Source organism: Sciurus carolinensis, chromosome 14 (genome assembly GCF_902686445.1).
Source record: "Sciurus carolinensis chromosome 14, mSciCar1.2, whole genome shotgun sequence".
Taxonomy (NCBI): Eukaryota; Metazoa; Chordata; class Mammalia; order Rodentia; family Sciuridae; genus Sciurus; species Sciurus carolinensis.
Window position 1 is genome coordinate 5,649,251 of NC_062226.1, and position 23,661 is coordinate 5,672,911.

General features: G+C 64.5%; 1 protein-coding gene across 1 annotated transcript in view; it reads right to left on the reverse strand.

Moving 5' to 3' along the window:
• The window catches only part of Hmcn2 (hemicentin 2), a 129,740-nt gene that overhangs the window by 65,784 nt on the left and 40,295 nt on the right, over positions 1-23,661 (reverse strand). Inside the window, exons 16-26 of the mRNA XM_047524838.1 lie at positions 22,391-22,579; positions 21,653-21,748; positions 21,246-21,373; positions 19,691-19,835; positions 16,734-16,846; positions 16,475-16,634; positions 13,428-13,593; positions 5,634-5,761; positions 3,699-3,953; positions 2,988-3,074; positions 198-392 (exon numbers count right to left, since the gene is read on the reverse strand). Of these exons, the coding sequence (XP_047380794.1) occupies positions 198-392; positions 2,988-3,074; positions 3,699-3,953; positions 5,634-5,761; positions 13,428-13,593; positions 16,475-16,634; positions 16,734-16,846; positions 19,691-19,835; positions 21,246-21,373; positions 21,653-21,748; positions 22,391-22,579 (1,662 nt within the window). The remainder of the gene's footprint in view (positions 1-197; positions 393-2,987; positions 3,075-3,698; positions 3,954-5,633; positions 5,762-13,427; positions 13,594-16,474; positions 16,635-16,733; positions 16,847-19,690; positions 19,836-21,245; positions 21,374-21,652; positions 21,749-22,390; positions 22,580-23,661) is intronic.

Sequence of the window (23,661 nt, forward strand, 5' to 3'; positions counted from 1 at the left end):
AGGGGAAGCGGGTGCATCGCCCTCTAGTCCTGGCCCTCCCGGCACCGGGGCCGGGACCTGCAGCTGCCCTCAGGCCCTGGACCTGGTGCTCCCACCAGAGCCTGGCGTCACCACGGGCCTCCCGCCAGGTGGGCACAAGCCTGTCGCTGGGACTCCACTGCCTCTGTCAGCTGGCCCGGCTCTGGTGCCCCACTTACCGTAGACCACCAGCTTGGCTCTCCTGGACGCCGAGCCTGCCTCGTTTGTGGCCTGACACTCGTAGTCCCCGCTGTCCATGGGCGAGACCGAGGACAGGAACAGAGACCCCTCTTCCAGCACCGCCACGCCAGGCCGGCCAGGCAGGGGCTCGGCCGACGGGCCCTTCCGCCACGTGACCTGCGGCTGGGGCGTCCCTGGCGGGGTGTGCCGTCATCAGCATGGACGCGTCCACACCCACACTGCCCCCTGCGCGCATGTTGCTGACCCTCTGGCAGGTGGTCCCAGGCTGGGAGGAGCAGGTGCTCAGAGCCGCAGGTGCCCACAGCCCCTGCCCACCCAGGGCTGCACGCCGGGTCTCCAGGCTCCCCAGGGGCCCAGATCCGAGCCTGCCCTCTGGTCCTTCTCAGGGAGGCCCTGCCTGGCCACCTCGAGCCCTCCGCCCGCCCTGTCTTCAGCCGCTCGCTGACTCTCCACAGGAAGCACGTGCCGTGGTGGTTCTTGCCATCCGTGGCCTGTCCTGCACAGGCAGCCCTCTGTGTGCACCCCGGCCGTTGGCACAACACCTGGCACACAGTAGGTGCCAAAGGAACGCACAAGCCTGCCATGCTTGGTACTGCCTTGTGCCATTTGGTCAGGGCATGAGCAGCAGGCAGTGGGAGGCTCTGTCCCTCCTGTTCTGAGGCTGAGCCCGGGGCCGGCCACTCTGCCGGCCATACAGCCCAGCACCACCATCGCGGTCCCAGACTCTGCATATGGGGCCATAACCGCTCTGCCACGGCGAGGGTCAAAGATAGCGTCCCACTGGGCTGGGTGGAGCGGTCAGACACCTGGCCCCAGCACGGGGCCGGCAGGGCAGGCGCGGCCCCGCCCTCCAGCAGCACAGTCCACGGCGGCAGCGCTGCCCAGCGGCACAGCGGAGCCCCAGCTGCCGGCCTGAACCGAGCCGCTGCTCGCGGTCCACACCCAGGCTGCGCCTCAGGGCTCCCTCCACTGCGCCTGCACCGCACGCACGCTGCTGTCTACATGACCACAAGTCCTGGGGACAAGAACTGCCGATCCAATCGCCGTTAAGGACACCCCGTCCTGTGGGGGTCACTTCCCTGGAAGCTGGACACCCTGAGTAGAGGCTCCCTCGTCCTTTCCAGGGATCAAGGGGCTGTGGAGGCGAGCATGGGGTCAGGGGACGCGGGCCACGAAAGGCACCCTTCCTAAGCACCTTCTCCCAGGAGGCCCCTGCCCCACTCCTGCCCCCCCGACTGCCACCTCTGGGGCCTTCCTGCTGGACGTGCAGAACGGGGGCCCAGGGCCTGCTGCCAGGCGCACCAGCTCCACGTGCCCCCGGACCAGCCGCCTGATCTCTCCGGGCCAGCTTTCTCCTGGAGTCCTCCACCCAGGGTGCAGGCTGGGCGTCCCGTGGCCACCGTGGGGACACAGGCACGTGCACACCACAGCATGCGCGTCCCTCTCGGTGCCTGCGGCTTCTCCCAGAGACCCTCCTGTCGTCCTCCCGAGGGCCTGACAGCCGGGCACCACTGCTGCTGAGGACCACCCCTCCACCCCTCCCCCCGCAGAGGGAGAACGCAGGCGCCAGCCAGCGGGGCCCAGGGTCGTGGCTTCCCGTGCCTCCGGGGCCGACAGTGCTGACCCCACAGGCCCCAGGGGCTCCCGCGTGAAGGCTCTGGGCACAGTGCTCTCCCCGGTGGCCTCAGAGCCCAGAGCAGGGGCCCAAGGCTGCTGGGCCAGAGCCCAGCACCGTCCACCACAGGTGCCCGCTGGAGGCAGTCAGAGGAGGCTGGACAGGTGCCCACCATGCTGAAGTCTGGCCCCGAGGACAGGCCCTGACAAGACCGGGATGAGTGTGGGGACAGGAGCAGCCTGCCATGCCACGCCCGGCACCCAGAGGGTTCCGGCTCCCTCCACCTCCTGACGGCTGCTCACGCTACCAGAGTCCAACACAAGGTGGCGCCATGGTCAAGGCTGGCGGCCTCTGGGAGGGCCCCGCAGAGGAGCCTGTCGCAGTTCTGCCACCGCCAGCTGGCCGCGCCCCTCCTGCCTGCCTCCCAGAGGCTGCTCTCCGGCCCTGAGGGCTTCCGGGAGCTGCCCCTGGCTACCCGACACCCAGAGGGCACGGACCCCACCGTGGACAGCCGTTCCTGGGGAAGCCCAAAGACGAAGGCACCATGTGGGCAGGTGGTTACCTAGGGGACGCCAAGCACCCGGCACGTGCCCCCTACTAAATGCCAGGCAGTGACCTAAAACTCACGTGCCCCTCTGAGGCCTCCCAGGGCCCCCATCGAAGGACTGGAGCACCCCAGCACGCAGATGAGGAAACCGAGGCTCAGAAAGGAGGCCAGGCTGCCCTAGGAGCAGCCCCGCAGGGCTGCAGCAGGCGTGGCCCGGGGGGCTGGCCCGGGGGCTGCTGTCTGGACCTGCACTGTGCTGCGGCCCCAGAAAAGCTGGTTTGTCTGGGATCATGTGAATTCATTCTCTGAGAGCGCACGGGGCTTGAGGATCCAATTCCCGAGACCCAATCCACACGGACCCGAGGGCAACCCTCAGCCCCGGCCGCCATATCCCCAGGTACTGAGGGGCTGGGGCTTAATGAGCAGGCAGAGTCGGGGGTCCAACAAGCACACTGTGAGTCATATCCTGGCTGTGTGGCCTCAGGCAAATCGCTTAGCCCCTCTGGACCAGGACAGCCCCTAATGCTAAGGGCCTTCCTACAGCCCAGGGCCCGGGAGCCTAGCCAGCCCACCCGCCTCCTGGCCCCAGCCTGGGCCTGGCCTTACCTCTGGCGGGGCATGGCAGGCTGGCATTCTCCCCGGCCACTCGCTCCAGCAGGCCACTGGTCTCGTCGGCACCCCAGTGTGGAGGCTCTGGTGGGAAGTGACGTGACGCACTCACACCCTGTGCCCAAAGTTGGGCACTACCCCAGAGACCCAGGGCCGAGGGCCGGTGGTGCTGGCTCGCCCCCCACACGGTGACCCCGGAGCAGCCACCAGGGTCACACCCACAGGCTCCCGGGGCTGGGCCGGTGCCCTCCTCAGCAGCCGTCCAACAGGCCCGCCCCTCCAGCTCGCTCCCGGAGAGGGCGCTCCAGGCTAGTCTCATTCCTAACAGTCGAGTGCCGGCACCACAGACCTAGGGCTGTCCCTGTGCCAGGAGCTGGGCACACGTTCTCTCGCTGACCCTGCGCCCTCCGGGATCCACTTCGCGGGTGAGAGAACTGGCCTGTGCTATCCAGCCGGCGAGCGCGCCGACCACTGCCCCCTGCACCTCCGCACCCAGGCACTTGGGCTCCATGGAGCAGGGAGCGCAGGGACCCCCGGTGGCTCTGAGGACCTGCGGGTCGGTGTCCAGGGCCCCCAGCACAGGATGGACTGCCCCCACAGCTGCAGGGACCCAGAGGTCCCAGGAAGGGGGGCACAGGGCAGAGACGGGCACCCGGAAGTCCAGGCCGCGGGGAGACGGAGGAGGTGCGTCCTGGGGCTCAGACTCACCCAGCACCCTGAGCTGCAGCTCCCAGACGTCCACCCCAGCACTGCTGGAGGCCTCGCAGCGGTACGTCCCGGCATCGGAGGGCTCAACGGCTGCGAAGTGGACGGAGCCCGCAGGCCCCCCACCCTGCAGGGCCACCCCGTCCTTGGACCAGCTCAGCCGGGGCTCCGGGCTGCCCTCGGCCACACAGTTCAGATCCAGGGCTTCTCCCGCCAGCACCTTCAGGACCCGAGGGCCGGGCTGCACCTGAGGAGGGACTGCGGGGCCACGGGAGGGCAGTCACGGTGGGGTGCCCTGGTGGGGGGTCCCAGGGCCCACACCACGCCACAGCTCTGACGTCACCAGCCAGCAAAACCAGGCTGGGCCGACCGAACACTCAGGTCAGGGAGAGGCACCAGGACCCCACGTGGGCCCCACCATGAGGGGAGACTGGCCTTCGCCTGAACGCGGGCACTCTCAGCTGGCCTGTCCCCGCCCCTGCCAGGACACCGCATGGCATTTGAGAAGCATCGTCTGGTGCACCCTGCCCAGCGGGCAGAGGGGCTGACCCAGAGGAGCCCAGCGAGGGGACTGCAGCTCCCACGCCCCTCGCAGCCCAGGACCTGCACCTGCAGGAGCCTTGGCCTCCCCACGCTGCCTCCCAGGCCACAGCGGGAGGTCGGTGGCAGCAGCCGGGGGCCCGGCAGTGGCTGCTGTGGCTGGACATCACCAGCCCTCCCCGGGAGGTGGCGTCTTGTTTGTACTCTCAAGACTCTCGCTGCGTCTTGCCTGGTCCTTCCTACCCGGTGGGCAGTGCATGCCCGTTTTGCAAGTGTGGGAATTGAGGCTCAGGAGTCCGTGACTCAGTCAGAGTCAGCTGAAGAGAGGAGGTGGCACTGACCCGGGGTCTGAGTGGCCAGGAGTCCAGGTGGCTTCTCGTGGACCCAGGAGGACTCAGAGCCCAGGGCCACCTGCTCCAGGTCCAGGGCAAATGTCTTGGGCCACCAGAGAAGCCAGGGGCACCCCTCCCTGCCCCCTCCTGAGCAGGTCTCAGAGAGGAGACGCTCCCTGGGCCTCACCGTCGGGCCTCGCTGCCCAGGAGGGCTCTGTGTGAGGAGCAGAGGCCCCGACACCCGCCCATCTCTCTGTGGAACCTGGTTCCATAGACGGACAGGCAAACGTTCCTGCAGAGGACCAGGCCAGAGGGTCACCCTCAACCACTCAGCGGCCAGGGTCCAACACGGGCTTCCTGGACACCGAGGCGTGGGTTCCACGCGCTTGTCAAACGTCACAAGGTATGATCTGTCTTTCTCTGCTTGTTTGTTTTTTCCTAATCATTTAAAAATGTCAAGCCATCCTGCCCAGCGGGCCCTGGGAAGGTGGGCATGTGGGGCCACCGTCAGTCCCCTCTCAGGAGGCTCCTTGGGGCTCTTGGAGAGGACAAGCTCCTGGCCTCTCTGCTATGTGACCAGCACCTACTGGGACCCCCAATGGCCACTCCTAGCTCCCCCAGGCGGGTTGGAAGCCAGAGGCACCACCGTCAGCCAGGGAGGAGAGACGGTCCCCACTAAGGGGACACTCGCTAGGTGGCAAGGGCTTGTTAGAGGCGTGGGGAGAACCTTGTAGGAGGAGAGTGGGCATCGGGGGCCTCGGGGCTTGGACGCTCCCAGCAGGAGGGGCTCGGGCTGCACCCCTGGACGGGCAGAGGTGCCCGGACTAGCTGGTGGCCCCGACCCCGCTCCAGGCCCCCACTGGGCCTGCCCTGCTCTCGGGAACCTCTGAAGAGCCCCCCGAGGTCCCGGCGGAGGTGAGGAGAGCGGGAGGAGAGGAGAGGGGTGTGAGGAAGACAGGCAGCGGGTGACAGGACCCCTCAGGACCCGGACAGGGGCACCAAGGGGGCAGGCAGGGTCAGAGGGCAGGGCGTGGGGTCAGAGGGCAGGTGGGAGGAGGAACCCTACCTTGCACCCCAAGGATGTAGCGTCGGGAGGCGGACCCCGCGGGGTTGCTGGCCACGCACTCGTAGAGGCCCCTGTCACCCGCCTGGGCCTGGGCCAGGCGCAGGGAGCCGGAAGGGAGGAGGCTGTGCCTGCAGCAGAGCGGGTGCGGTCAGCCCCAGCGGGCCCCCAGGGACGCCTCCAAGCCCGGCACAGACGAAGGAGCCGCCGCCCCCAGGAGGCCCTCGGGCGGAACGCAGGCTGCCTGCCTCCACGGCTCTAGGCCACCTGGCCCAGGCCGGCCCCGCGGGCCTGGAAGAGGGAGCCCGGGCCTGGAAGTCCACCGTCTGACCCTGGGGTCCTCGGGAGGCTTGCTCCACCTCTGTGGGAGCCTAAGGGTGGGGCTGAGGGACGGACCCCCCCCAGCCGGGCCTGGTGCTGTCCGCCCCGCGCACCTGCTGGCCGTGGACGGCAGCGCCCCATCTCTGCTGAGCTCGGCTGCACGGGGTCACCCGCCCTGCAAGCAGGGCAGGCCACCCCCTTGGGGAGGGGAAGCCACAGTCCTGAGGCCCCCATGTCCTGGTACCCGTGCCTGTTGCCACCTCGTGTCCAGAGCCCAGGAGGACACTGTGGAGACCACCCCGCTAGCCCACCTCGCTCAGTCACCTGGCCTCCTTCCCACAGGAGGACCCCCAGCCAGGCTCCTGCAGCTGGGCTGGACCCGAGGGGCCCTGCAGACATGATGTCAACAGCCCACATGTGCTGGCTCTGCACAGACCTGCCCCCGTAAAACAGAGAGGGCGGGCTGCACGCAGGGCCCCGCCGGACCCCAGAGCAAGTGGCCAGCATGGGGGCGGGGACCCCAGGGGCCAGTCTGCAGCCTTGGGCTCACCAGAGCTTTCCAGCTGGGCTCTGGGGCCAGAGGCCTGGGCTCCCGCCCTTTCTGCTGGACCTGAGCTTCCACTTCTGCAAGATGGGATTCCAGGGTCCCACATAGGACCCCTGGGGGTCCCTGGAGTTCCATCTGCCTTCCAGGAATCACAAGGGACGCTGCGAGCGAAGCCCAGGGCACAGGGTTACCCCACGGGCCCACGGGGTCAGGAATGCCTCTGCCCAGCCCAGGCCACGGCTCTGCTCCTGTCCCTCTGCTCTAAAGAAGGTGACCACCCCTCCCAGCAGGCCTCTCCAGCTCTTCCAAGCAAACAGTAGGCAGCCTGAGTGGCAGCAGGTGACGCTCTGGGTGAGGAACCTGGGCCGTCACACGTGAGGCAGGGCAGGGCTATCGCTTTCCCTTCCTGGGCCTTAGTTGCCCCATTTTGGAAAACAGTTCACAATAATGCAGCCCTAGGACTGTTGAAAGAACTGAATGGCCTGATTCGACTGGAACAGAGAGGCCCCCAACAGAGGCCAGTTGGTGTCCTGGTGATGACAGCTCACTGGAATCATACAGAGTACTGCTCTGCAAGTTTAGAATTCACATAAATGGCATCATCCACATGCACGTAGCTCTAGCCCACTCCTTTTCACTGTTGTATAATATTCCCTTGTTTGATCACACCAGAATGTTTTAATTCGCTACTTTTGGAGTGAACCTTTAAACGTTTGGACCCTCCTGGCCTTCCCCATTTCACTTGTCCTTCTTTCACCAACAGGGCTGCCTGCATACTCTGTGTATGTGTCACATGCATGGTGCAGGACTCTTGGTCATAGGTGCCAGCTGGAGAGTCCGTCATTCGTACCTTGAAGGATGGGGGTCCTCACCGGACCCTCCTGGCTGTGTGAGACATGCAGACTCCCAGAGACCCCGGGTCCAGGAGGGTTTGGAATTTTAGCAAGGCTCTGGGCTCCTCTTGGGGACCCAACTGGGGACAGTGGAGATGTGCCCCTGGCCCCGAGAAGCCACACGGCCCAGCAGACGTGGCAGGGCTCAAGTACAAGTGGCACCTTGAGAACCACCATGCCGACCTCGGGCCAAGGACTCCACCCTTCACCTGGAATTACAGGTGGTGCAGACGCAGTGACATCGGGCACACGGCCCGCGGTGCCCGGGACGTGAGCGCCCAGCTTGCATCTGTGCCCCGAGTCTCCAGGCAGCCGGGCAGCACTGGGCAGGTCTCCAAGTGTGCGGGCAGGGGGAGCTTCAGACACCTCGGCTCCCGTCCCACCCCCGCCCGCCTCGGGAGCCTCCTCCCGTGTGGCCGTGCCACCCACCCCGACTCAGCTTTTATCTCCGGCTCTGCTCTAAGTTAGATAAGGTGGACGTATCGACGAGGGCTGATCAGTGTGAGGCGGAAACATAGACCCTCAGCAACACCGGGGGCTGGACGAGGCTCCTGGACTTCCCCACTGCACCGAGGCTGGCCGCAGGGACACCTGGGCCTGGAGACTGCACCTGGGGTCCCACTGTGCTGTGGACATGCTGTGCAGCCTCAGGCAGGACAGTCAGCATCTCTGAACCCCAGTCTCTTCAAATCGGAGAAGACCGCTCCATGATCTCAGAGACTGTGCTCAAGTACTGCCGACTCAGGGGTCCACAGGACTTCCAGCTCCCTCCCTCCAAGTCCATAAAGGACAGGAACCAGGACCTTCTGGGGAAAAGATTTGAAAGGAAGCTTCTGCAGAGGACGGAATTCTCAACACTACAAGGAGGCACCTCGTCTTCTTCATGACCACTGCCCAGGTCATTTTCTAGAAAGGCCGCCCGCTATACCACAAGGAAAACGCAAAGACGGTCCACTTTACAGATGGATAAGCTGAGGCCCGAGAGGCGAAGGGCCCAGTGCCTGCCCAGCAGAGCAAGAGCCCTGGGCGCCCGACCAGCGGCGCCTCCTGAGGCTCCTGCCCAGCCCTGCGCGGCCGCGCCTCCTGCAGGAAGGCTGCTGGGCTGTCCCTCGTCACCCTCTCAGCACGGGTGCGTGGCCACCTGCTCCCGTCCCCTGGGGCTGCAGGAGGACATCCGCCTGCTGCCCTTTTACCTGCCATGACCCCTGTCGAGAAGGCCGGGTGGCGGGTGGGCTGGGGTCCGGGGCGCCCGCGCCTCCCCCTGCGCCCGCCGCTCTCCCGGGGGCGGTTTTGGGGCCGCGGCCCAGCAGGGAAGCCGGGGCAGGGAGGGGGGACGGGAGCACCGGGCGTGGGCGTCACCAGCAGGAGCTGCGCCAGGCGCGTGCGGCCAGATGGCCCGTGTGGCCGCGGGGGAGGCGCGAGGTGCGAGGGGGCTTCCTGTTTATGACATCCATCTGGCGGGGGTCCTGGCGGGTGGCCAGGCGCACACAGATGTCAGCGGTGGGGGACGGGAGGGGCCCAGGAGGGGCCCAGGAGGACCCGCCCACCCTGCCCGCCGCGTCTGTGGACAGTGCCGCCCGGCCCGACCTGCCCGCCTTGTCCCCAGCACCAGGCGCAGGTGGCTCCCCAGCCACCACCTGTCCTTGGTGGCACAGCTGCTCCTGGCTCCGCAGTCAGGAAACACTGCCACCTGGCGCTGTGGGTGCTCCGCCAGGCAGGAGCCAGCCGCTTGCTCCAAGCTCATCCCCAGCCCTCAGCATACAGTAGGTGCTCAATACGTATTTAATGGCTGCCCACCCCACACAGCCTTCCCCGCTTTGGCCCACGTTGTTCCCCGCCACACCCCAGTGCTGCCCTCCTGCCTCCAGACCCTTCAAGGCGGCGCGGGCTCCGGCCCTTCCATGAAGTTTTCCTGACACTCCGGGCGGCTGCTCTGAGCTGCAGGGAGCCCAGGCGACCGAGGGCCATTCCTCAGGTCTTCATTCAACGCAGCGAGCCCTTGGGTCCCAGGGAGCCAGGGCGGACTCCGGGGAGGAAGCACACTCGTCCCCGGGGGGCTGCAGGTTGGGGCTCTTGTCTGCCCGGGGCCTCCCGCTGCTCATCCCCTGTCGCTCCAGCCCTTCCGCAGCGTCCGGCCCACCACCAGCAGGCGGCCTTCAGGGAGGAGGCCCGAGGCTGGCTGAGGGGGCACACAGGAGGGCAGCACCCAGCAGCTGCCCACCGCGTGCCAGCCCACGCTGGGTCTGCTGGCCGGGGCAGCCTGAGCATGCTCTGCCACAAAGTGCCCCTGACCCTCACGTCCTTCCTGTGGCCTCGAGGCCACCACTGACCTCGTGAGACGCCGCAAGTGACAAAGCCCAGCTGGAGAACTTGAGGGACAGATGCCAGCCACCCACAGGGTCGCGCTCCCCGTAGGAGAGAACCAGCGTCACCCTGAGCCCCGAGGCCGTAAGTGACCGGGAGGCACTGAGGTCAGCCGGCAGTACTGGGCGCGTCCATGGCCCTGCTCGGCCGAGCACCTGCCGGGCTCATTCTCACTTGCCGCTCCCAACAGCCAGACCTGCGGGGCGGGATCCGGAGCCACTGCCCCTGCGCAGAGGGCCGAGGCCGGGGGTGCCACCCTGCTGGCCAGGACACGGCCGCCCTGGCCCCGCCATCGCCTGCCCACCGCAGTGATGGAGCGGGCGGCCTGACGTAGTCGACCTAAACGTCCCCAGAAAGAGCTGCTGGCCACAGTTCCGAGCCAACGCCAGCCGCCAGCACCGCAGACCCCTCCGCGCCCCGGGCGCTCCTTGCCCGGCTTGGTGGGCACGAGCGGGTTTTCTCCCGGTCACCAGGACCCCTGCTGCAGCTGGCCGGGTGTCCCAGTGGCCCCATCCAGAAGGGCTGGTGGCCTGCTGCCCCTGCCCCTGGGGAGCAAGGCAGCGGGTGCCACCGCGGGAAAGCCTGGCGCACCGGGGACAGCAGCAGCCCCACGCGCCCTCCTTCCAGGACGGGATCTGGCCCTGGGTGGGACTCTGGCCCGCTGCCCTGGGCACCAGCAGCCAGGAGTGCTCACAGCTGTCCCGGCTCCACGGCAGAATCACAAACAAACACGGCGGCCTAGCAACGTGCCTGCCTGCTTCCCAGAGCCCAGCCAGGGCGCTCGGCCATGTGGCCACCCAGGCCGGTCCCATCTCGGATGGGGAGACTGAGGCCCGCCCGGGGCCAGGTCCTGTCGAGGTCACTGAGCCGGCCGGAGGGACGCTGGGAGGGTCCTGGCTGGTCCCGGTTCTGTCTCGGACAGGCCTGGGCCCAGGACACTGCTCACGGACACTGTCCAGCTTGAGTCTGAACCCACGAGGTGGGTGACCTTTCAGAAACAATAGACCCAAGGGCCACCCGCTCCTGGATCAGCCATGGCCCCCAGGGCAGCGGCCCCGACTGGGCGAAGCTGCTCCAGCGGCCCCTCCTGTCGCGGCTGAACCCTGGCCAGGGCCGCGGGCCCCAAACAGAGGAGCGGCTTAGCAACCAGCCGCCCAGCAAGGAGCACGAGTCAGGCCAGGAGGAGCCCGGGGGACGCCAGGCGGGCGGGAGAGCAGCGGTGACCGCTCAGCGTGACTGGAACTGCATCCGACGCGCACCAGCCCCTCGGAGGGTTGGGGACACCAGCGGGGGCTGGGGGGCGGGGGCTTCCCCGGCTCCTCCCAGTAGGGCTTTCTGCCTCTGGCGTGGAGGGCACCTGGACGTTCAGAGCATTGTCCAGGTGCTCCTGCCCGTGGTCCTGAGGCTGGTGCCCGGGCACCCCTGGGGCCACGCCCGTCGGGTGTGTCAGGTCCATGTGGCTGGCTGTGCTCCACCCATGCGCCCCGGGCAGGGTCAGAAGGTCCCACTGAACAGAAGACTCACGGCGAGGGGACGAGCCCAACTCTGGTCCCCCTGCCTTCCCACGTCCTCCCCCAGGGCCCGGCCTGCCTCTCACCCCGCCCACCCCCGGGTACCTGCAGAAGACCACCCCTGGCCCAGGGGGAGGGAGGCGGCCTCGGAGGCCCGGCGCCTGTTGGCCCTCATCTGCCCCTGCGGTCAGCACTAGAGAGCCACGGGGCTGAGGCCCTCAGAACCCGAGGACAGAGGAGGCCCAGCTTTCGGGCTCCCAGGAGGGGAAAGAAGGGAGGAATGGGGCGCAGAGACAGCGAGTCCCCCCGCCGCACGGTGAGTTCCACGAGGTTTTAAGATCTCCACGTTGCAGCTGAGGCTCCAGGTGCTGAAGGGGAGCTGCATGGCGCTGGGTGGGGAGACCAGAGTCTCTCAAGGACCTCAGCTTGCCAAGAAGTGGCAGACACAACCAGAAGTGACACTGTTCACAACTGCCAGGTGGACACAACCCCATGTCCATCGACTGGTCAATGGATAAACCAAAGGTGGCCTGTGGAATACTATTCAGCCATAAAAAGGGGGTGGCGCTCTGGTCCCTGCTATGCCCGTGAACTTCGAGGGCATTATGCTGGGCCAAAGAAAAGACCACGTCTGTTTCCATGAGTCAGGCCAGGAGGAACCCAGAGGATGGGAAGATGGAGAAGCAGCCAGTGATGAGAAAACGTCCAGAAGAGATCGATCCAAAGGAGACAGAAAGAAGATTAGCGGTTGCCAGGGCGGGGCGGGGATGGGACGGGAATGGGGCTGGCTGTGAAAGGCGTGACAGTTCTGGGGGATGATGGAAACGTCCTAAAAGTGGACACTCACAGTTGGCGGTCAGCACACACGAGTGAACTGTACCACGTGTGACTCACTTCTTGACAGAGCCTCCCTGCCAAACCGCGGGCCAGAATCAGGAGATGGTAAGGTGACCGCCCCTAAGCTGCCCGCGGGGCCTTGGTTCAGGACCAGCAGCCGCAGGAGCAGGTGCAGGGGCTCAGGCAGCCCAGCAACTGATACACCGAGCCTTACGCCCTCCTCTCTGGGAGCAGCGGGGGTTCCACAGCCAGGACAGGACCTGGGGGTCCAGACAGGCCTGAGTGCTCCCACCCACGCCCCGGGCGTCTCGCTGTCTTAGATAAACCCCTGGCCAGCCATAAATCTAGGGAAACAACGCAAGCCAGCTGGGGAGGAGGCCGGGGAAGGCCCCCAGGAGGCTGCGATTGCAAAAACCTCTCGCAAATTCACGGCTCCCGGCTGATCTATTAAGGCATCATCAAAAAATGGAACGCGTTTCCGTTTCAGTAACAAGCTGTAAATAAACAAGCTCTGGCCCCCGGGCCACCACCCAGCCAGGAGCCGCAGCCTCTGCAGTCAGCCCAGGAGCATGGGGGACACCACAGACGCAGCCCAGCCCTGCTCCCTGCACCCCGGCTGTGCCTGGGGCTCATGGCCGCAGGGTCTGGAAGCACTGACCCAACAGATGTTCTGAGGCGCAGACTCGCGGGAGGGTGGGGGCGAGAAGCCGCGGTGGAGGCCGCGGTCGGCAAGGCTCAGACCTCGCCAGGGTTGATGTCACTGGCCTGAGACGCACACCCTTCCCTGCTGCCGGGTCGGAGGCTCCAGGCCACGTCCTAGCAGGAGCCAGCAAGCTCCACACTGCGCCCAGCTGGGCCGCCGGACCCCCAGGCCCGGCTCTTCCCTGACTGCCCCCAGCACCAAGCGCACCTGAGTCCCAGCCCACCCCAGACGCCCGGTCTGCAGAGCGGGAGGTGGCACGTGCTGCCGTCAGGACACACTGTCGGATCGGGCTTTGCTCTGACTCAGGGGGCCACCCTGAGCAGCTCCCCCCACCCCGGTGTCCTCTGTGTCTCAGGACCGTCCAGCTGATGGGAACTGCTGGGCAGGGTAGGGGGCGCTGCCCGCACCACCCGTGACCCCCGTGACCACGGAGCATGTCGTTTCAGGGTGGCTCAGCCTGGCTCCCAGGCCCCTCGGAGGCTCCGGGCCCATGGACAAGGTCTGAAGGGCCAGAGCACCCGGGAGTGCCCACACCGCCTGCTGGGTCACTGGCCACCCGGATGCTTGTGCCTCCGACCCCAAGTTCCACCCTCCTGGCGCAAGACCAATAGGACTGGGTACCTGTCAGTGATGGACGGCACAGGGTGGGAGTCCTTTGTCCAGGTGACCAGAGGGGGTGGGGAGCCCTGGGCCTCACAATCCAGGGTCACCTCTTCACCAGCCTTTGCCGTGACTCTCAGAGGCACGTCTGTGTCATGCGACCCATTCACCTTGATTCTGGGCCTGGCTGTGGGGGAGACAAGCAGAGCCTTGAGCAGGACCAGGAGGACAGTGGGATGCTGCCCAGAGAGGGATGTCCCCAGAGAGGGATGTCCCCAGAGAGAGGGATGTCCCCAGAGAGAGGGATGTCCCCGGGAGAGGGATGTCCCCAGGAGAGGGATGTCCCCAGAGAGAGGGATGTCCCCGGGAGAGGGATGTCCCCAGAGAGAGGGATGTCCCCAGGAGAGGGATGTCCCCGGGAGAGAGATGTCCCCAGGAGAGGGATGTCCCCAGAGAGAGGGATGTCCCCAGGAGAGAGATGTCCCCAGAGAGAGGGATGTCCCCGGGAGAGGGATGTCCCCAGAGAGAGGGATGTCCCCAGGAGAGGGATGTCCCCAGAGAGAGGGATGTCCCCAGGAGAGGGATGTCCCCAGGAGAGAGATGTCCCCAGGAGAGGGATGTCCCCGGGAGAGAGATGTCCCCAGAGAGAGGGATGTCCCCGGGAGAGGGATGTCCCCAGAGAGAGGGATGTCCCCAGGAGAGGGATGTCCCCAGTAGAGGGATGTCCCCGGGAGAGAGATGTCCCCAGAGAGAGGGATGTCCCCAGGAGAGGGATGTCCCCAGGAGAGAGATGTCCCCAGGAGAGGGATGTCCCCGGGAGAGAGATGTCCCCAGAGAGAGGGATGTCCCCGGGAGAGGGATGTCCCCAGAGAGAGGGATGTCCCCAGGAGAGGGATGTCCCCAGAGAGAGGGATGTCCCCAGGAGAGGGATGTCCCCAGAGAGAGGGATGTCCCCAGGAGAGGGATGTCTCCAGGAGAGGGATGTCCCCAGAGAGAGGGATGTCCCTAGGGGAGGGATGTCCCCAGGAGAGGGATGTCCCCAGAGAGAGGGATGTCCCCAGAGAGAGGGATGTCCCCAGGAGAGGGATGTCTCCAGGAGAGGGATGTCCCCAGAGAGAGGGATGTCCCCAGGGGAGGGATGTCCCCAGGAGAGGGATGTCCCCAGAGAGAGGGATGTCCCCAGGAGAGGGATGTCCCCAGAGAGAGGGATGTCCCCAGGAGAGGGATGTCCCCCAGGGAGAAGGATGTCCCCAGGAGAGGGATGTCCCCAGGACAGGGATGTCCCCAGGAGAGGGATGTCCCCAGAGAGAGGGATGTCCCCAGGAGAGAGATGTCCCCAGGAGAGGGATGTCCCCAGAGAGAGGGATGTCCCCAGGAGAGGGATGTCCCCCAGGGAGAAGGATGTCCCCAGGAGAGGGATGTCCCCAGAGAAAGGGATGTCCCCAGGAGAGGGATGTCCCCCAGGGAGAAGGATGTCCCCAGGACAGGGATGTCCCCAGGACAGGGATGTCCCCAGGAGAGGGATGTCCCCAGAGAAAGGGATGTCCCCAGGAGAGAGATGTCCCCAGGAGAGGGATGTCCCCAGGAGAGGGATGTCCCCAGAGAGAGGGATGTCCCCAGGAGAGGGATGTCCCCCAGGGAGAAGGATGTCCCCAGGACAGGGATGTCCCCAGGAGAGGGATGTCCCCAGAGAAAGGGATGTCCCCAGGAGAGGGATATCCCCAGGAGAGGGATGTCCCCAGGAGAGAGATGTCCCCAGGAGAGGGATGTCCCCAGGAGAGAGATGTCCCCAGGAGAGGGATGTCCCCAGGAGAGGGATGTCCCCAGGAGAGAGATGTCCCCAGGAGAGGGATGTCCCCAGGAGAGGGATGTCCCCAGGAGAGAGATGTCCCCAGGAGAGGGATGTCCCCAGGAGAGAGATGTCCCCAGGAGAGGGATGTCCCCAGGAGAGAGATGTCCCCAGGAGAGAGATGTCCCCAGGAGAGAGATGTCCCCAGTAGAGTGATGCCCCCAGGAGAGGGATGTTCCCATGACAGGGCTGTCCCCAGGAGGCAGAGTTCCAGAGAGTGGCGAGGCTGCTTAGAGGGCGGGGCTCTGTCCTTGGCCTTTGCTGCCCTCCCGCCGTCCACGCCTCCCTGGGGACGCTCTTCTTGCTTCCGCAGCCCTGACCCGGTGCCCCTGCCCACTTCCCGGCCTCCCTGGCCTCTGCATCCCGCCATTCCTTCCCAACGTTCCTGCTGGCCTCTCCCATCTCCGCCTTCTCCCCTGGGGAGATCCAGGACCAGCTGAGGAACAAACTCCCCCTCGGCTTTCCAGCCCGTCTGGGATTCCCAAGAACTGCATCTCAGGGTTCTGCTGAAGACCCCTGACAGCAGAGGTGACTCGGTGCCCCTCCATCCCTGCACCCGTGCCTAGTCCAGGGCTCACACCGAAGGTAGGCGGACGCGCTGAGCAAGCCAGACAGGTGGACGTGGAAACCCGCCTGGCCCTCTTCCGTCAGCTCCGCTGCATCGTTACTTTCGGGAGGAAATTGCCCCCCCACCCCATTTAAAAACTTTTTCTTCGAGATAAAATATTGACTCTAAAAGAACATGACAGCGCCGAGCGGCCCGTGCACCTGCACACGTCTCTGCGGGAGGCTGTGCTGCGGGCTGGAGGGGCCCCGCCCCGCCCTCACAGCACTTAGGGTCCACGGGAACGCGGCACCGCAGCCCAGCTGCAGTTAATCGTTCCCCCTCCGGGGAGCTGCGTGCTGTGAAGGGGCTACTCCAGAGTTTACAGCACAGCGATGTGTCTCAGCCCCGGGGTCTGGTGCCTGGGGGACGCTGGCTGGGCCATGAGCCCAGGAAACGGCATTCAAGCAGGAGCTCACGTGCAAAGGCCCAGGGGCAGGGGGCCCTCGAGACATGGAAAGGGGGCTGGAGGGTCTGGGCAGAGAGGGGAAAGAGGCGGCCAGGGCAGGACCCGAGTCTTTCCTGAGCTTGTTACTACAACAGGGCAAGTGGACCACCGTCCTCCATCCCCCATCGCCCACTGAAGCCCCTCCTGCTGGGCTTGCCATCACTCACTGTTGACGGAGAGCCGCATCTCCTGGCTGGAGAAGCCCACGGCATTGGTGGCAGTGCACACGTAGGCCCCTGCATCCTGAGGGGACGGCTGGGTGATCACCAGGGTGCCGTCTTGGCTCACGTTGTAGCGGGGACCCCCGGAGATCAGAGCGTGGGTTTCCTTGGGTGGAGCCACAGGTGACATCAGCAGGGCCCACAGCCTGCTCTCCGGAAGCCCCTGGCGGACCCCAGCGCCCCTCCTGGGGACAGGCCCCCCTACCTTGGTCCAGGTGACGGTGGGGGTGGGCACTCCAGAGGCGAGGCAGGGGAGGGAAGCCGGGACCCCTTCGTTGGTGACGTGGTGGGTGGCAGAGGGATGGATCCTGGGTGGCACTGAAATAGACGAACCAGCTTCATAAACCAGCGCTCGCGGCAGGTGTCCCAGGAGCCAGGGGCAGAAGCACTTCCTGCCGTCAGCCAGGAGCAGCCAGCGCGGCAAGGGCAGGTCCTCCCGCCTCCGAGGGTGGAAGGAACGACCTCCAGCCGGAGGGTCTGGGAGACACAGGGCTCTGCAGACGTGGGAGGACGGTGGTCGCTGGGGGCACCAGGCACAGGGACTCGAGGCCGCGAGACTTCTCTGTGTGACCCCGCAGAGCACCGTGTCCCGTGCTCTGTGCAAACACGGGCTGCATGACCCCAAGACGGACGCAGGGTGGAGGCACGTCCCTGTGGCCTCCTCAGGTGACAACGGGCCACTCTGGGGGTGTCGAGACGGGCCGGCTGTGCATGAGGGGCAGGGGCACCGGGAAGCTTCTGCTCCATTTTTCTGTCACGTGGCCCTAAACAAGCAGTCCTATCCGAAGAATGACACCGGGACATTATGCTAGCAGGATAAGGCCACCGTGGAGGACAAGCGCCAGGTCCACACCTGCGAGGCAGCTGGAGCCGCAGGTGTGCAGATGCACGGAGAAGAGCCCCGGCTGCGGTGGGAGGCCGGCCGGCTGCAGAACAATGTCACTGAGCTTAATGTCCCCAAATCAAACACCCAAGTCCGTTAAGATGCAAAGCTCCGTGCAATGCATATTCTACAATTTTTAAAAATTCAACAGCAGAATGAAAGCAGCTGGCCATCTGCAGCCCCGGCGGCCTGACCACCGGGAAATTCATCCCCGCAGAAGAGGCCCTGTCGAGGGAAGCAGCGGTGCCGCTCCTCCGCCCTGGGACTCCGGACGAACCACGGAATCTTCAGGCCCGTGTTCCCTGGGCAGCACTACAGCCCAATTGACCCCGTGCCCTGTCCACCTTTTGGGGGATGGACAGTTGGAAAATGGCAGAAAACTGCGTCCACAGAACAAAGTGAACTTGAAAACAGGTGCAAGATCCATTCTGGACTCCATAAAGGCTCAGGAGCTTGAGAGACCATGGCCTCTCACGGGGCGGGACAGGGAGGTGACCAGGGTGGCAGCGTGGAGGGAAAGCCAGGAACTGGGTCTACGGCTTCCTCAAAACTCCTCCAAGGGGGACATGCCCTCGGGGTTCCCCTGGGGCCAGAGCCCGCCCGTCCATGAACACGTGTGAGACGGCGCTCCTCCGGCCAGCCCGCAGCCGCAGACGTGGCTGTGGCAGGCCAGAAACAGGCCCGGCTCAAGCCACATGCCCAACCTCCTGGGAGACGTGACCTGGAATTACAATCCAGGGAATCCGGCCCCTTCTGAAGGGGTCCTCCCCTCTACGCTGGGGACAGCGCCTTCCTTCTCTCCTCCCGCCAGGGGCCAATGAAATAAATGAAATCAAAAGAGAAGAGGTTAACATACTTGGTAAAGACAAAATGTAACCAAACTTAGTTCCCATCTTCTCTTTTAAATATTTTTTGTAGTCGTGGGTGGACAGCATGCCCTTATTTTATTTACGTGGTGCCAAGGATGGAACCCAATGCCTCACAGGTGCCAGGCAAGCGCTCTGCCACCGAGCTACAGCCCCAGCCCCTTAGGTCCCATCTTATATCAAAAAGAACGGTGGCACTTGATCGAGGGGAGCGGCAGATGCGGGGGAAGCACACTGAGCTTTCAAAGTGCCATCTCCTCGCCGAAGCCACGACAGTGAGTCAGTCCTCAGGAAAGAACTGGCCAGGTCCCAGGTGTTCACACAGGGTGGGGCCGGTGAGGTCGCCCTGGCCAGTCCAAACAGGGGACACACGGTCTTTGAGCCAATACCCCTGAATATTTATTGACACTGAAACAGTGACATCACACTGTTAAGGAAACACCTGAGTGGCAGACACTGATGGAATGTGATGGCAGTTTGGGTTTGAAATACCGTATTTGACAGGAGTCGGTAGGGAGATAGATATATTTAGCTGGGTGTGGTGGCCCACACCTGGAATCCCCACAGCTCAAGAGGCTGAGGCAGGAGGATCTCAAGTTCAAAGCCAGCCTCAACAACTTAGTGAGGCCCTGAGCAACTCAGCGAGACCCTGTCTCAAAATAAAATATATAAAAAAAGGGCTGGGGATGTGGCTCAGTGGTTAAGCACCTCTGGGTTCAATCCCTGGTACCAAAAAAACAAAAAGATAGATATAGTTACATAAAATTTATAAAAACAACATATGAAGAATCTTCACGTATTATGTATAAAGAACACATATTCTATATATAGAACACATCTACATATGCATCCCACTGTACCACATGTGTGGATATATGCATATGTGTGTGTGCTGCTATCTGTATACAGTTGGCCTCCATTTCTACACCCGTTCAAGCAACCTCCAATCGAAAATATCCAGGAAAAAAGTCCTACTGTAACATCCGTCGCGTCTTCCTTCTCGTCGTTCGTAACCCAGTCCAGGATTTGCACAGTGCTCACCTTGTACCCGGTGTCAAGTCCCCCACAGACGGTTTCAGGCATGTGGGAGGGTGAGATGGCTTTGAGGGGTGACGTGTCATGCCACACAAGGGACTTGAGCATGACAGGTCTGGGGGCCCGTGGGGCGTCCTGGCCCCAGTCCTGTGGATGCAGGAACAGCCACAGGCGGCGGTGTGGACACAGTGTAAAAGGACACACGCCCAAGGTCGAATCTGTCATTGTCATTCTCAGCTGCAGGGGGACGGAATCCCTGCAGGTCACCTGGGGTCTGCACCGTGGGTATCTTCAGTGGCACGATTCTCTTAAGCGAAAGCGCCCCACGTCAGGCTGGCCGTGTGCCTCCCCTCCCACAGCCGCCCCGCCCGGACTCACCCTGGACGAGCAGCTCCACGTCCCGATGCTGCGAGCCGGCCAGGTTGGTGAGCACGCAGCTGTACCTGCCCGAATCCGCCTGCAGCGCCCGGTCCAGGTGGAGGCTGCCGTCCGCTCGCACGGAGTGCCGGCTGCCCGGGGGGAGCTGGGAGGGGAGGGAGCACAGCTTGGCCAGGGTCCAACACAGGCAGCTCAGCACAGAGCGCAGGCCGGAAGGACGCAGGCTGGACTGAGAGGCCAGGGTCAGAGGAGCCTGAGGGCCTGGCAGGGGCACCATGACTGCCAGCCCCCTCTTCATCCACCTCCTAGAGACCCCACAGACCTGGGTGGGCCTGACCCCACCTCTCATTTGGCCAGCTGGGCACCTGGACCAGGGAAAATGGCCAGATCTAAGTAGGGCCCCTGGGAGGCAGGGACAGCCTTTCCATGGCCACAGAAAGAAGGGAGGGCCAACCACGGCAGGGAACAGAGCCACACAGACTTGCGGAGAGAGCAGTTCCTGGTGGCTTCCCCCAGCTGACCTGCTAGGCCAGGGCAGGTGGGGAGGTGCTGGTCCAGCGTCAGGCCTGGCCACCTCCGGAAGTCATCCAGCCACAACCCCAGGAGACTGACCCCACTCTGGCTGCCTTTGTTCCTGTCCTGAGCCCAGCTGCCCACTGTACGCTCCTGTTCCGCAGGACACCCTCGGACCGTCCAGGTGCCAGGCCCTTTCAGACCAGGCGAGCTCACGGGGCTTCTGCCCCTTGCCTGGCAGCCAAGCAGGCAGGTTCCGTTCCGTGTCCCCCTGAGCACTCAGCTCCCTGGCCCCTTCCCCAGCCTGGTGCTGGGGAGACCCCCATCCTCTGCCTCCCCTATGTGCCTGCTGGATTCTGCCCCAGCATCAGCTTCTGGAAGCCCCTGCCCCACACCACGCTCCCGGGTCAGGCCTGAGGCACAGTGAGTCATGGGCAGGAGCAGCTGTGCCGGGCCCGCACACCCCAGCCGCCCGGGACATCCGTCCCTCCACGGCCCGGAAGCCGCACCTGCTGGGGTCCAGCAGGCGTCTGTGGGATGGATGGGTGGATGGGTAGCTAAGTGCCACACCAGGGCTCACTGTGCCTCGGCCACTTGGGGCAGAGAGACAAATAAGCCGTATCCTTGGCCTCGAGAAGCTCAGTTAAAGAGGAAGATTTCAAAGGCCACTCTCCACCATGGCTCTCACACACACCCTGGAAACTCCTCGGGAGTTGTTTTTTTAAACCAACTATGGATTTCAAAATACGGAGTTAACAAAAATGGCAATGATTTGGTTTCTGTCCCAGAGGTACTGATTTAATTACTGAGATTGAAGTCTCAGCACCAGGACATTTGAAAGCTCCCCAACGGGGTTCTCAGAACATCCGAGTCTGGGGACCATGCGGGAGGCACGGAAACACCCCCTGGAAGGCGGGGAGGTTCTGGATGAGGCAGGAAAGAGAGGAAGGCGGGAAGGGGACATTTCAAGATGCACAGGTGTGACAGCCCCCTGTGTCCCTGGGCGCCACGCCCCAGAGCCCCAGGGGAGCCCAGCACTCACAGGCAGGCCAGCCTTCAGCCAGCGCCGCTCCGGGAGGGGCCTCCCAGCCAGGATGATGCAGGGCAAGGACACGGGCTGCCCCTCCAGGACCCGGACGGTGGAGGCACTGCTGGCGATCTGAGGGGGTGCTGTGGGGAGAGGAGACGGCGTCGGCCACAGCGGATCCCCCGTGAGGGGTCGGGGCACAGAGGCCCTGACCCAGTCCCTTCCCCAGGGAAGGGGTAAATGCATTGGGACTGGGGCTCCTAGAGGGAAAAGGTCCCCCAGACACTGCCAGGAAGTGGGGATGCCGATGCTCCTCTTGGAAGCCTGGCTGTGGACACATCTGTCCCAAAGGGCATGGTGGCCTGGCTGCTCCCCAGGGAGTGCCCCTCCCACTCCCACAGCCCGCAGGTCCACCAGCGAACCTTGCCCGGTGACGGTGAGCCGGGTCTCGGCCTGGACCTTCCCAAAGACGTTCCGAGCTTCACACACATATGGGCCCTGGTCTTCGGGGGCCGCACCTGAGGGCAGGGAAGAGGCCTGACTGCCAGGACTCCCGAGGGCTCCAGCCCCTGGACGCAGACAGCCCCTGACCAAGCCTGGCCTGCAGAGGTTCAGCAGGGCTAGAGTGTCAGAGGGAGAGGGACAGGGCCCTGCTGGACTCTGGGAGGGTGAGTGGCCTTGGCCTGCACGTCTGTAGGATGGGTCACTGCCCAGTACCTGAGCCTGGTGTGGCCGGGAGACATCGGCAAGATGTCACAAAGCAAGTGCAGCGAGGCTGGTGCAGTGCCCAGCCACAGCCACAGCGCCACATGGCCTTGGGCAGGGTGCAGGCCTGCAGGTGCCCAGCATGTGCCAGGACGGAGCTCAGCCCTAGGTGGGCCTGTTTTTCAGGTCATGCCAGGTGCAGGGTCATGCCAGGTTCAAGGTCATGCCAGGCACAGGGTCATGCCAGGCGCAGGGTCATGCCAAGTTCAGGGTCATGCCAGGTGCAGGGTCATGCCAGGCGCAGGGTCATGCCAGGTGCAGGGCAGTGGAATGACTTTGCTGGGGTCCCTGGGTCAAGTGTGATGCAGGATCCACCTGATGCCTGGGCTCAGTGCTGGGGTCGGGGTCCTGCTGCCAGCCACACAGCCCACCCTGCGCTGGCCCCAATCTCTTACTTTCCAAGAACAGCACTCCTGAATCCCACTGTCCATTCCTGCTGCCCCGCCTGGGTCCCAGGGGCTGGCCGTCTCCGCGACGCCAGGTGACTGTTGGGGGTGGGCGGCCCGAGGCCCGGCACGTCAGGAGGGTGCTCTTGCCCAGTTCCACAGTGACGTCCTGCGGTAGATCTGCCAGCCGGGGCGCATCTGTAGGGAGGAGGGGCGTTGGAGGGAGTCCCTTGGGCCGGGACCCCCAGACCATCACCTATCATCCCTCATTGCTGGTGTGTCCTAATCTGACTCCTGTCCAGGGCTCCACAGCCAGCCTGAGCCTCGTGGGGTCACTTCTAGTGAGTTTTGAGGACAAGGCAAAGGCAGACTCTGGTGGGATGGTGGCTGCTGGTGGCCTCGCTTCCCTGCACGTGGCCACAGGGACCTTGCTTTACCCCAGCCATGCTAGGGAGGGTCATGGCTGCTCTGACTATGGCGTCTCCCTGGAAGGCCACCACAGGCACCAGGGACACGTGTGTGGCTGAGTCGGACCAAGACGTGGCCAAGGCAGGGGCTGCGGGAGCCCACAGCCTCCCAGATCATCTCTACCCGCCTCCACCTGGGCAGGAGGCCTCGGCAGGAGGCTCAGGGCTCACCTCTGGCATGCACAGCGCTGGCCCAGCCAAGCTGTCCTGTGCAGAGGATGACAAAGCCAAAAGCATACCCATCTCTGGCACTTCCACGGCCCATCTGCTTTATGGCACCCCAAATAGCTGCCTTCCAGGGGACCAGAGGTCCCTGTGTTCGGCCCTCTTTGCTGAACTTAGAAAACACTACAAAATTAAAACCTGCTTATTATAAATACTTGACCTCGTCTTTCGGTCCAAAGTGGACACGGGAGAGAGAGGGGTCCTGTGCACCAGCACAACAGGCTTCGCCGGGGCCGCCCTGGTCCTCCAAGCAAGGAAAATCCAAGCGACACGCAAAGGGCGGGAATCAGCCGCCCTCGCTCCTCGCCCGCCCAAACCCCTGGCCCTCTCCGGGTGACCGCTGGCGGAGAGCTCGCAGCACTGAGAAAACATCTGCCACTGTCTTACTCCACACTCAGGAAGGGGAAAAGGAAACGCAATCTTTTCTGTCCTTCACAGGCAGGGAGCTGGTCCAAGCCCAAGGTCAGTGCTCCCCAGTGGCCCTGGGCGCTGCCTGCTCCGGTCCCCAGGCCCACCCACCAGGAAGGTCCTTCAGCGCCATGGAAGTCTCCATGTCCCCCATCCATCCAAACCATGACATCAAATCCG